Raw genomic sequence first — 14,404 nt, forward strand, 5'->3', positions numbered from 1 at the left:
TATTTTTCTGCCCTTGGTATACATATTTGTCCGCGTAACATCGTAACGTATGTAACAGCAAAGATAATAATTATCGTCTAGCCAAGTCGCTATTCGACCTTAAACCTTAGATTAATTCATGATCGTGCGTATTTTGAATTATCTTTGGCAAGCCGCGTCTAACGCAAGCAAGTACTTTCTCGCGAGATTGTAACAAGTAAAAATAACGCGGTGTGTGATGTAAACAGCTGCGTAAAAGGAGTGCACGTCCGTTTTATCGATCTCTAAACGCTCGCAGAGAAAGTGCAAAGGACATAAAGACTCGACGCGTTGCTAAAAGATTCCCGACATTCTCAGCGTTCTTACTCTCCAGTACTTTTCTTTGCTGATGTTTCAGAACGAGCATAAGGGCGCGTCGAAACGTGGCGGCTCGCATACGCGCGGAACGGCAATGTCCTTTGGCTTTCGACGAAGACCGGCCTCCGGGATACCGATGCCGATAACGAGCTACACCACCGAATCGAGCATGCTGCATCCACGGTCGAAATCGGCCGGACCAGAACAGAATCGTAGACGGGATGACGACACCAGTCAGACGATTCACAATTCGTCATCCGGCAGATCGACGCCGCGGCTCGCTCCGCCCAAGAAAGAATCCAGCGGGATTGCCGTTAGGACGAATCGTTTCGGATATCGGCAGTCGCAGCCGAAATTCACCAACAAAGTCAGCGACATTTGCAGCAGTCACACGGTGAGCCATTACAATCAGGAGAAGCTACAACAACACCAGCAACAAGAGGGTTTCGTGAAACAGCCGCACAGGGTGGGCCAAGTTTCGAACGTGCCGCAACCGACAAAAGTGAAATCGTCACCGGTACATAATACCGTTTCATACAACAATGCTAATACTATGCATACGGACGCAAATCGCAGAGTATCAGGCATTCCAGAGCCAATCGGCAGGTATACTCTGCACGCCAGACATCTGCCTCTACCTCAGTACGCTGTAAGAATGACCGATGCGAACTCGAAGGTGGCGAAAACCGCGGCGAATCAAAGCAGAAAGGTGTCCGCGGCGTCGAAGAGCTCGACGAGCTCGAAGGAGGGCTCGAGCACGGAAGATTCCGGTGTCGGAAGTCAGCTAGGTTGCGCGGGCGAGACCGATTCCAGGGGCGTGGATTATACGGATGGATCTTTAACAAGAAGGCGTGGTATGGGTAGATCTAGGAACTTGAGGATGGTCGTAAATGGGAAAAGTTTCGATGTCAGGGATGTAAGGGACGACGATAGCACGGTCACCGAGATATCTGTTATACCGTTGCCAAAAACATTCATCGCGGCCAACACCGGCCTGGTACGAGAGAGAACCACGCAATATCAAAGGATCGTAAATAAGGACAATAGGTATATCGAATCTACGACGTCCATGTCTACCACCTCGTCAGAGGGTTACGACGAAGGATTAGGCGAAGAGAAAGTTTACAAAGACAGATCACATTCCGAGAAGATTCCTTCTATTAAGTCAGACTTCAGTCCACCGAGTTCCGATGACCCTGAATACGGTCATGGAGAAGCTATGGCCGACGAGTATTCGTTGAGCTCGAGCGACGAATGTCAACGTTCTATGTCTGTACAACACATGCAAACTTCATCTTCGAGTATGTCTAAGTCTGGAACGCTCCCAAAAACTCCATTGCGTTCCGTGCTTCTTACCATCGAAGATCCTGCGTTCGCCGCAGCTGCGGCTACGTCAACAACCCTTATAGATGACGAAACCTCGCCTGTTGATAGTCTTTTCGACAGTCTCACGGCTAGTATTACTCAGTCGGACACGAAAGCTCCGAAAAGGGAGAACGCGATGGAACAATCTGGCATCGTTATAGACGATGACAGTCCTGGAACGCCAACCAACGCCTCGAATTCGTTAAGCTTATCGGAGGGCAGAGAGTTTTTTGACGATGAGATCGCTGATCAACCTGGGCTTGTTTTTGACGATTCGAGGGCTGGCGCTGAAACACAATCTGCTATGGCTAGTCAAGTGGTCACCGAGAACAGTCACACTCTGGTCGAGTCTAGTCCTAAAACAGGTGAATATTTCAGAAATTTATGCGACTAAATTATTCTATTTATGTCGACGTGTTTATTACATTTAACTTACTGTAGTCTCTAAAAGTACGTACATTTTAATTTGGAACGTAATTTATCGACGAGCGATACATAGAATTGCACAGTTTCGATCATGTAAAGTTATATACATATTTTAAATAAACAGTATGACAAATATTTACAAATTATCATTTTTTTCAGGCACTGGACATGGAAAAAACGTAACCAATAGCCCTCACCATGGCAAACGAATAAGTCGAGCTGGCAGTGTCGACACTTTATCTCCTTGTGAATCTATCGCTTCTGATGATTTGATATTGGATTACGAACACAGCGATGCGAGCTCTTACGAAGAAAATCAACATCGGTTGGTATTTTCTTCCATACTCTTCGAATGTACAAATTTCTATATGTAAAATGTTTCATCTGCTTTGTATGTTTTAAGTAAGATGATGCGCTTTATATATTTCTCGAATCTTTGTTGTTAAAACGGTATATACTGGCTAGACATATTAGAACATCTACTTGTTATGTTTATTAGAAAATTCTAATAAATTTGATATTATTTGGTATTTTATATCACAAGGCTTATATGGTGCGAATGAAATAAGAGATTTATAGCAAAATATTATACCATCTGACTGGACAGTCGAAGAAGTGAAAATTATTCAATTTGTACTAAATATCTGTAGATTTTCCAACATTTATGACTAGCAGTGTGTATATATATTTGATAATTTAAATGGAATTTGCAAAAGTAGTAAAAATTAATGTATGTGATAGCATTAAAAGAGATATGCTAAATATTATTCTGCATTTTAGAATGGAGACAGGCACGGCATTGCAAGATATGGATAACGCTACAATCCTCTCCGAATTGGAGGCCCAAGGCGAAGAAGTGATGAGGCAATGGAGCTCTTTATTGAATACGTGTCAAACGTTACAAGAAACTAATGACACCAACACAATTAACAACAACGTGAACAGTGGATCGGCCAATAATAATAATCAACCAGCCAACGAAATAGGGTGTGTATTTAAAGCTTTTATGTCGCTTTTGAAATTCTTAATCGCTTTGTACTGTTCATGGATTAAAACAACGCATGATCTTACGATAGATATGATTACATTCAGACCAGAATGTATTAAAATCATTTCAAGTAAAATTTCAATGATATTAACATGTTTTTTTTTAATATTATCTTGACGATAGTTCAATGTCCCTATTGCTATTGGTATCAATGTACTTCGAAAAACGCATAATTCTTCTGTAGCTTCAAAAATGCTTTTTTTAGTTGTGTTATGTGTTGCTTTGTCGTATGTTACTTTGTACGGATTTATTCTACAGTATAGTATGGGGATAATGAAATGGGAATAATTCAATTTAATGTATGACACTTAAAAGTTATTTAACGATTTTAAATTTATCCTATTAGTTGTATGCAATGAAATTGAGGAAGCTCAAGTTCATAAATTTATTGCATAGAAATTTGCTCTGATAATAGAGGTTTTTAAGATTGCATATGTACCCACAAAATGAACGTTATTAATTATAGCTAAAAATGAATTAAAGTAACATTTATTTATTTATCGAAGGAAAGATTATCTACGATTTATACATTTCTATTTATGCGCACAAGTCACTAGTACTTTAAAAGTAATGCAATTTTTTTTATAAGATATGATTAAATGAAATTTATTCTTGAAAAAGAAGTAAATAGAATACAAACGCAGTACACAGATATTGTTATTGTTAGATCAGTTTTTATTTCAATTTCTAGGATGCATAAGGTAAGTCGTGCATTGCTGTAGATAAATATAACAATCCGTGAATATTCATTGTTTTTCTTATACAAAAGAAATCATTTAACATAATTTTATTCGGTTTCCGGTTTGAAGTCTCTTTTCTTACTAATAAATTAAAGCAACGAAAGAAGAGGAAACGAAACAGAAAACATTTGCCAGTCAGCTTTGCAAAAATTGCATATGATTTTTTTATAATTTTAATTAGACAGCAGTATTTGAAAACAATTCGACACGTTGATTTTGCACATAAATTTGCTAATATTTTTTGAAAAGATTATTATTTAAATGATAAAATTTAATACGATACTTTGTAAAAAGCAATTAAATATATTTTGCGTTATTGGCTGTCTTACTTTTAAATGCATGATTCTTTCTTAAGCATGTTTTGAATTTAGTAATTTATAAATGCAGTATAATTTTGTAGAATATTTGTGTATTAGTATCGACAACCTTTGTTGTCATACAGTTTTCTATTTATATATTAATATATAAAATGAAAACTGCATAGAACGACAGAATTACCATCGTTATTAAACTGCTAATAGTAATAGTATTATGACAAGAATATCTAGCACAATGCTTAGATATAATATAGGGAGAAGATGTCGTATTTGTTCACTTTTTTTTTAATTTAAAAGAAAAATGTAAATATGAAGATAAAAAGTAATACTCTTAAAAAACATGAACATATTTATTACCAAATTTTAAGAATTTTAGCAATGAAAAATATTTATATGATCTTTAATATTAGCATTTTATATGCATCCTTTAAATTTTAATGCACATTTTATCATACTTTATGAATCCTATTTTAAACTAAAATATTGAAGTTTCATATCCAAGTAATTAAAGCCTAAAAATCAAAGGAAGATAAGTACAATTATCTTGTATTTATTTTAGCATATCATTTTACTTACAAAGCGAATATTTACTACACATTTTGTGTACCATATTCAATACCTTCAATGATTTTGTACTTTCTCAAATATGTATCATTTAAAATTGTCCATAGCTTTTATAAAAAAACAATTCATGCAAATATCCTGTTATTTACGTATTTCATAGATCTTGGCTGAAAAAATATTCTTTTTACTCTTTAATCAATCGTGTTAATTTTTTTATAATCATAAATTTTAATGTAAATACTGTTTACTTATGACATTTCGATAGTCGTGATATACATACATATACTGTTTATTTTTCCGATTAGAAAAATATGTATTTTCCTTACAAAATTGTTTATCCAACAGTAGAAGGATTAAATGGAATCATTTCAACGCATACATTTGTGAAATACGCCAGGCTATACGATATGCAAGAGACACTATTCTGTGATGGATAAAGCTATGCCTCATCCATTTAAAACTACGTCTGCATTTCCGACATGCGGAGACTACTCTGCAAGCGAGATATCACACTCGTCAGAACGTTCATTCTGAAATCAATAGTTAGAAACTCTATAGAAATTACTTACACGGATGCACATGAAATGAAAAGCGGACGTGTTTTTAGGGATGAATATGCAACAATATTTCTGTTAAACAGACATATTACTTCACACCAAATGAAACGTTGCTAATTGTCGCAATAAATTTATAAAAGAAAATATCTCTTATATCTGTCAAATACTGGCAATGTGTTTTAAAGGGAAATATATTTTTATATCTTAAATCCGCGAGATAATACTATTTGAACATTTAAAATGTATAATAACGTTATACAAATTCATTTTTATAAACAGTTATTTCATACATTTTATTCTCTTCTTTCTTTTAAGTAATGCAAAATGTTTTTGTCCCTTTTTAATTTCTTAGGCCGCAGGAAAATGTACCTGTGAAACATACCGAAGTTATATAAATAGATTTTTGAAACATAATAAAAAATCGCGGTGTATTTAACTAATTCAACTCGACTCTTGACGAATATCATTCATTTTACACAGAATACACAAGCTGTAAAGATGTAAAGAAACTAGGATTTCAATCATTAACTATTTACCTATTTATCATCGTTTTATAGTGTTTGCTCTTATTTTGGCAAACGAAAAGAGCCTATAAGATTTTCAAAAGATCTTTAACATAAAATTGAAATGCGGAATCATCCATATTAATCTTTCAAACTTTAAATAGTTTTTTAATGCTAGAAAAATATAATTGCGTCGAAAATAACTGAAAGAGCAGCAGGGGTTGAAATTTGGCGCGCGTCTGCGCGCGATTCCTCTATTACCCCCACTATGCGGCTTCCTTCTCCCCCATTCGCTGACTCAGACGAGTGTCATGGCACCGCCGGCAGCTCGAGCTTGAAACGCGGAACGCGCTTGTTACTACTGTTTAGTAACGCGTGTGCGCTCTTACCGTTCGTTGTTTCGTACAAGTTTTCACTCGTGTAGTGTTATCGCATTCTTCCATTCTGTTTTTATCAAAAAGTGAAGTGCTACACGATGGTAATTGATACATAGTGCAAGGCAAAAAGAAAGGATAATAGATTACTTATCTGTACCTTATCAAGAAATTCGTTCAGTACGTGACTTAATGTTTGACAGTGTTCTGTCAAACCGTAAAAGAATATCACGTTTTCGAGGGTCTTAGTGAGTAATTTCATTTCACAAAATCGTACGTGTCACGCTTTCCCTTTCCGCGAAGAAACGACTATATGTTCTTGGTAGATTATTTCCCGAAAAAGGCATTAAACGGAAAGATTAACGATATACTATCAGCGTTTGTCCTACTGTTCTTACGATATCAGTGAAATCCTCTAATGAAAATTTGTATCTTGTTGTACACAGTAATAATAGGAGTTCATCTTTCAAATTACATATAGCAACAATATTACTTTATCGACTGCGGATATTTATGCAAATTTCATATTTTTATAAACGCAATTAGAGAATCAGAATGTAAGTAGTAATTTGTCCATTTACTAAATATTAGAATATCAAATACTTTAGATATTTTCTGACGAGTATTCCGTGCATTTTTGTATTTTCAAATTTTTCATAAAAATTCTACTTGCGTTAAATGAAACTTTCGAACAGAGTAGAATTGAATAGTTATTTTCGTATAGGGATATTGTTATTAATATTCAATGTATAATATGAAGTATACAATATCAAAACGAATAGTATATTATATTTTATATGTGGTATTCTAATATAAAGATGTATTCGTATATGAGAAAAATGTATTATTTAAGAGTCGTACTTCCGAAGGATTTTATTATGTAATTTTTATGAAATAGCTAATTTTTTAATCGGTAATTTCAGGTTGAGCTTATTGTTTATCTTTTTAGTACTTTTAACGTGGTATCCTGTAATTGAAGATTTACATGGTAGAAGCGGAACTAAAATTCAGTTCGAAACATACAGTGATGTAAATATATAATAAATTTAACGTGAAATATTAACACATTCCATAGCTTTTATTTTGCGTAAAGCACGCGTGGACATCGTTGTTAAATTAACGTACAATTCCAGTTGTTACCGACATATGTAAAATTAAGAGAAACCGTTTAGCCTGATCGAAAAATTCTGTCGCTTCCTTCCAGTTTTTCGCAAAATGGAAAAAGCAGACTAAAGAAAACCAGATATTTTTAACGATTTCAAATAATGTAGAATCTCAGTTATCGCATACCACGTACAAATATTTTGCTCATCTACGAACATTATTCATTCGCTGGAAATATTAATTGCAAGCATCAATGGCTTCATGTTCAATTGAAAGTCACAACTATGACCCTTCCACCGATGATTCCTTTAAAGCTACTCGCGTATCAAGCAACGAAGATTAATCTCAACCAACGCAGTTTTATTTTACAACACACCTTGCAGGTTTAAATTACAGAAAGGGAAACCGCTTTTTATCATTGAAAGAATGACGTAAACAGATAAATTAATAAGTTTTATCGAGTACTTTGTTAATAATCTGCTGATTTCTAATATTTCTTGTTTAGAATCTTTTTGCTATCGTCTCCTCCTATTCATGAAATCTGTAGTACACGTTGTTTTCTTGTATATACATTTTGTATGTATATATATATATATATGTACAGGGTGGTTGGTAACTGGTGGTACAAGTGGAAAGGGGGTGATTCTACACGAAAAAAGAAGTCGAAAATATAGAATAAAAATTTTTCGTTTGAGGCTTTGTTCTCGAGAAAATCGACTTTGAATTTTGGCTCGGTACGCGTAAAAAATAAAAAAAATTTTATTCTATATTTTCGACTTCTTTTTTCGCTTGTACCACCAGTTATCAACCACCCTATATATATCTGATATTTATTAATGGAAATATTTTATATTTATTAATAAAAATCGATTATATTCCCACTTGTTTTCACCAGAGAAATGTACTCCATAATATATTTCTGAAGGCATTCTCCTTCCACCTAGACGAATATTAAATATTGCTCACAACCTTTGTGCCATGCGAATAATATTTGGCAATACTATCATGTTTCTAGTTTTAGTAACTGTAACGCTGCTGTATAATTATACGTTACCTTTAAGATAGTAATATTTCCCGAAACCATGCATGAACCTAAGATTTTTAACGTAGATCATTGTATTGAATTTGTCCAAATATTTATTGCGGAAGCCTGTAACAATTAAAGATATGCATATAAATAATTTTCGAGGCGTAAGAAAGGACGAAGGTATGGATTTATTCTAATCTAGAATTAAACGAATAAATTACAATACCTACGTACCTACGTAAAATAGCAAAAATAATAAATATAATAAAATAAAAAATAGCAAAGTTTCAAGTAAAATGACACGAATCACAGAGAAGAGAAGTTTCTCTTTATTACTATCAGAATCTCTTTCTCCTATACTACTGTCTTTCGCGACAGTAAATAAAGGACAGGAGTAAATATCGCGATTATCGTAATAAAAGTGTATCGTTATTTATAAATACAAATATTTGCGATTTTCAATATTCTTTTTAACATTCGATGGATTCTATATTTTGCTTGGAAAATTTCGAGTTGGTTCGAACAAATACAGCAATTATAAATGAATAATATCGATGAAGAATTAACAATTTTCCACGTCTCTATTAAAAAGAAAGAGAAAGAAAGAAAAAAAAGAAAAAATCACAGAATATATAACAGATAATCTCGATTGCACGATAATACGCTTTTAACAATTACAAGTTACGTGATGTTTATCGAATAACGGTCACCTGATATTTCAGAAAATCTGATAGAATTTTTCTTTCAGAACGTATCAACGAACATGGTAATTACAAGACCAAGTTCTACCATAGTTTGCACCGTATTCGACGTGTCACTTAAATCGCTAGATTTATCTAGAGTTACCTCTTGATGTAGTCCCCTCGTAACCTGTAATTATTTAATTGCGCTTTCTCATTGTGTATGCTGCATGCACAATTATCTTGTTTGCGTATTGAGAATTTTGGAGGAACGTCAGTTTTCTTCTTTCCTCGTTTCGTAGCTTTTTCTAATTTGTAATGTACTTAGAATAGTAGCCGATTGAGATCGTAGACGATACATTGGATGACGATTCTGCCTTTGTACAATTCTCACAGTAATATTATAAACGTAGAATCACTTTCGTCAAAGCACTCACTAATGTTAGCGATATTTAAATATACAAAATATTTTCTATTAACCATTTGTACCGATTTAACGTCGAATCGTAAGGATCTTATCGTTAACGACAAATAATCTTGTAATATATACATCGTTTCTAATTATATTCTATCCGAGAATTATGTTTTATATTTACTGCTCGTATACTTCGTTTAATATATTATACCGGATCTCGTAACTATGAAACTACCCCTAAAATGTTCAATTATTGTACAAGATGCAATGCGACAGAGTCTGATTAAAGCTATGGAAAATCGTACGGTTAAAGTTAGACAAGTTATCGTTGTAATATCATTTTATTGTATTTTCAGTTCAATTTTTGCGTAGTATAATATTCCGTGTAAAAATTCACAAAAAGGGAGCCATTTCCGATTTCCATAATTTTCTAATACATTGCCAAAGTCACACTGAATAGTATTGCGAAGGTTTTAATTGGGGATTGCCATTTATTACAAAGTTGTTATTAAACAGAAAAAGTTTGTAGTAAAATTGTTTTGTATTTCGCTACAGTAGTATACCGACCGATTTTTTTAATTAAAATGTAATTTTATGTTAATCAAAAATGAGTTTTGATTAACATAAATTTGAGCTTTGATTCTAATTCTATTAGTTGTAAATAGCGTCTGGAAAATTACACACCATTGTCTAAATTGTTTTACGTAATAACCGTTTAATAAACTTCGACTAAAATTTTGCTATACTTTTACGATTTATCAAAAAATTATCGAAACCGAAGGTGGCTTCCTCTCTTCCAATTTCTACCATATTCTGTTACGCTTGTTCTTTAGTTATGAAACACAAGAATAAATTAGTTTTCCATCCTGTCTGCGCAAGAGAAGGATACATTGTTTCTCAACGTAATTTCGAACAACTACATACATATGACAACGAATAGAAAAATTGAAATCGACTGGTTTCATAATTATGAGACGCGGTGTATATTCGGCTGGAACTGCGTCTTTCGTCCGAGTTTTACGTCTTGCTTTTTATTTTATTTTTTTGTTACAATCATCTATGTTGCTTCGATATTTCGTTTAATCCTCGTCTTTCTTTCTTCTTTTTTTTCTTCTTTTTTTCCCTGCGAAAAGAAGTGAATTCTCTGCTGTTAGGAAGCGATCGTTGGAAAAATTCCGATTTTATTTCACGAAAATACCTTCAGCGAGTAAGTAGACGTTTCTGAAAACGACATGGTCATGGGATAAAATAGAAAAAGTACGTGGTAAAGTAATTGTCACGCAGAGACAATGGACAAGGGAAGTTTGTGAAAGGAAGAGTCATCCTTGAAAATAAAAGCGAACGCTGGGAAAGACAGTCGTTTTATTACCGGTAATAATAGTTGCAATAATACAGTCTCATCGTACGGTTCTTGGAATATAATCGCAAGAGATGAACGTTCATTGTATCAAACTCCTCCGCTCACGTGATACCCTGCTTGTCATTTTTCGTGGCGTGTATGCGTTTTGTTCATTTATTTTTAATCTCTGTACTCGTCGAGGGAGTTGTGTTGTCGTTTGAGCCTGCAAAAGACGTAGATGCGTTGTGGTCAACCTTATTTCGTGATGTCACAATCCTCGTTTCAGCCCTTCTGCTTCTTTCTTTTTTTCTTATCCAGGTCACATACTCTTAATTCTCTTGTAAGTTTTCAATTTTCAGTTCGATATTTTGTACAATAACCAAGAACAGTTACATACAACAGTGATATATATATATACATACACACACACATACATACATATATATATATCTAGCTTGATTTTAGTTTTTCGGTAGAATCGAGGCAATTTCTGTTTTTAATGTTGTTACACTCGCGCGGTACGAGAAGAAGGTCAAGAAACGCGTACAATGAAATTGGTATCGGTGAATATGAATCTGCTGAGACAGCGGTAAAGCATAGATTTACGCAAGATTCAATTAAACAGCTAAAACAAAAGAAAACAATAAAATTTTTTTAAAAATGAAAAATTGAGAGGACGTCAATTCAGCGATAGTATTTTGTGTTCTAGCGCGCTAATAAAGCGAGTGAAGCAATTGCAAAGCCCCGATGAGGACTCCGCGGGTGGGGACTACTACCAGCTGACATATCCTAACTAGCGACCACAACCCGCCGGCCCTTCTCTGTCGACTAGCGAAACCACACTAATCGCAGCGACTAAGTCGGCATAGCGTTGAGAACACGGACGTAATATATACTTGCAATAGGGACAGAACTCAGGCATAAGAGTTGAGACTTTCCGAGAGAGAGAGAGAGAGAGAGAGAGAGAGAGAGGGAGAGTGAGGGAGAGAGAGAGAGAGAGAGGGAAAGAAAAGGTCTGAAAGATAATAAAAGAATACAGAAAGGAACAAAGAGAACAAAGAAACAAGTATAGAGCAGAATGGCGAAATCATATTGACGAATACACGCATGAAAGTTATCTTTTCAATGATGAAATGTCCGAGCAAAGTCTTTTTCGAATAAGCAGACGTATTTACTTAAGATACGGCGTTATAATCGTCGGGTAGCTGAACGCTAGCACAAGCAGGTGACGATAAATAACGAGATGAAACGAACGAAGGATAATGACAAGTAGAATGAACGATAGAGATTATTTTTCCAATTTCATACGAGTCTCCGTCACGTCCGATAAACTTTCGTCCTTGTCAAAAGTTCCAAATCCGAACCGTTTTCGGTTCTGATTGTTCTTCTTTTCAGTGTGTTTTCTAGTCTGCTAGCTGATTCAATTAATCGTCGCTTAATCGATAAATATATACACAGAAAGTGAGTAGTGAACGTCGTATTCGTATTCGATGCCCAGCGCTATTATTATCCGTAATCGTAAAAGGAGTATAGCAATTACGATTGCGTGCTGCGAGCGAGCGTAAATGATATAAATACTTTGGAAAAATATTAAAAAGGAGACACAGCGTTACGAAAGATTCATCGAGAAGGATCGATCGATCGACCGTCGTGCCAGATCCGTGTCGATCTTTCGATTCCACGCTTTTCCTTTTTCTATTCTTCTTTCTATATTTTCTTACCAAGAAAACAGAGCATGTTGTAAAGAATTATGCCGCACGATTGCTTTTTCATTTGCTTCGTTTCACTGTGATTTCGTTTTCCTCGTTTGCGTGAACTTGTATTACTACTCGTCAATCACTTCCACATAGATATAGATAGGTGCGAGGTAATGCCAAATGGTTTAGTTCTTCTTATCTTTTAATTATGCGTTCGTGTTACCGTAGATATTTTTTTAAGGATCGTTTTGACAATAGGTTAGATCATCATTGTGATCGAACGTAATTGTACAATTATTCGATACACGAATTTCGTATAATTCGACATTTTCATATAAGCGCGATGCTTGCAATTCCTATATCACATACCTTTATTTTATTAGATGTACATATACGATATTTTACGTATAATTGACACTTTGGATATTCCTGAAACGCAATACGATTATTCTTCGCTCTTTCTTCAACGTAATTTGCAATGATAGGAAATTGGTTGTCTTATTATAAAATATATATTAATATATATCCCTTTTTCGTATATTTGCTACATAATACTAAACGAGTGAGAGCTGTTAGATTTGCAATTGATCGTAGGTTCACCCGAACATCGATCCAATGTTCTTCCGCTAGAAAGTACAGCCATCGAACATCGAATTAGAATCGTTTAAAATATTTCCCAATTTTTTTTTTTTTAGTAAAACTGAGTAGCCTGAGTAAATTTTGCAACAGCAAAGTTTATCAATTACTAGGATGTTACACTTCTTAATAATTTTTCTTTCCTATTTATGTTTCCCTTGTCTGGAAATAATTCTTAGCTCACGTGTATTCTTTCTGTGACACGACTCGACTCTTTCAGATTCTTTTAAAAGAATCTTTAAGAAGAATCCAAAATGTATTACAGCGCAAAAGTGACATTTTTCTGTTACATGGATCTAATTCGACGATCCGAGATTGTATTAAAGGTACTTCCAATAAACTAAGTTCATAGTGTAGAACCCTCAGAAGGGTGAGCCTCCATGGCCACCTGTCGAGTTCGTAATTATCGTAGTTAACTAACTCGAAAATTCCTGCCTCCCAAATTGATATCGTCTGCCGCTTCAAAGAACATTACGTAAACTAGTTTCCCATAGAGACCCCTTAAGTATCTACCGACCCTGATGTTTTAACGAAACTGAAAATGACCACGTTCTCGTTGATTTTACTGGCAATCTCAAATATCTGAAACATCAGATTAGACGATAGCGCGCTCCACTTAAATTTCAACTGCACGTAGCGACACGAAACTTGGTCGGATTTTGACTTTCGCTTAAGATTACAAACCTAAAGAATACCATGGCTTCCGTCGTTAAATGATATTCAAATTCATCGTTAACATAAAACGTCCTGATCACTTTCCACACTAAACCGTAGAGCGATCTTTTAATTAGAAACACGATACACCGTTTAACGTTTCTATGGATAATCTATTTATCTAGAGATCTTGTTTAGCAAAGCTTGTTAAAAATTCCGAAACCGAGACTATGAAATGTTAAATGTACTTTCAGCGATTCAGTGTATGTGACAGTAAATTAGGTTTAATGTTTTATAGAGGTAGCCTGGCGTTGACGTTCCTCTTTGATCCCATGGACTCCCATGGACGTTGCTTTGCTTACACGGTGAATCGTAGCGTACGAATCCAACCCTCTGGCTCTTACTTGTTACTGTATCTCCCCAGGGGATATGTATTAATGTATACTCAAGTATTTATCGTTAGTTTATGCAGCAATTGATTCGACGCGTTACGAGCTCGCTAGGGATGCATTTACATTTGCTACACGTCTAGCATTACCCGTAGTACGCGTAGTTTCCTGTAGGTATCCGTAGAACGAGAAAACCATAGCTTATGGAGTATATTTGGAAATACTCGTATTCA

General features: G+C 34.8%; 1 protein-coding gene across 9 annotated transcripts in view; it reads left to right on the forward strand.

Annotated features, from left to right (window-relative positions):
- The window catches only part of LOC117153978 (uncharacterized), a 70,223-nt gene that overhangs the window by 23,945 nt on the left and 31,874 nt on the right, over positions 1-14,404 (forward strand). For all 9 annotated transcript variants that reach the window (XM_076617328.1, XM_076617326.1, XM_076617325.1 and 6 more), the window contains 3 exons: positions 377-2,066; positions 2,287-2,452; positions 2,908-3,114. In XM_076617328.1, the coding sequence (XP_076473443.1) occupies positions 377-2,066; positions 2,287-2,452; positions 2,908-3,114 (2,063 nt within the window). The remainder of the gene's footprint in view (positions 1-376; positions 2,067-2,286; positions 2,453-2,907; positions 3,115-14,404) is intronic.

This window comes from Bombus vancouverensis, chromosome 3 (genome assembly GCF_051014615.1).
Source record: "Bombus vancouverensis nearcticus chromosome 3, iyBomVanc1_principal, whole genome shotgun sequence".
Taxonomy (NCBI): domain Eukaryota; kingdom Metazoa; phylum Arthropoda; class Insecta; order Hymenoptera; family Apidae; genus Bombus; species Bombus vancouverensis.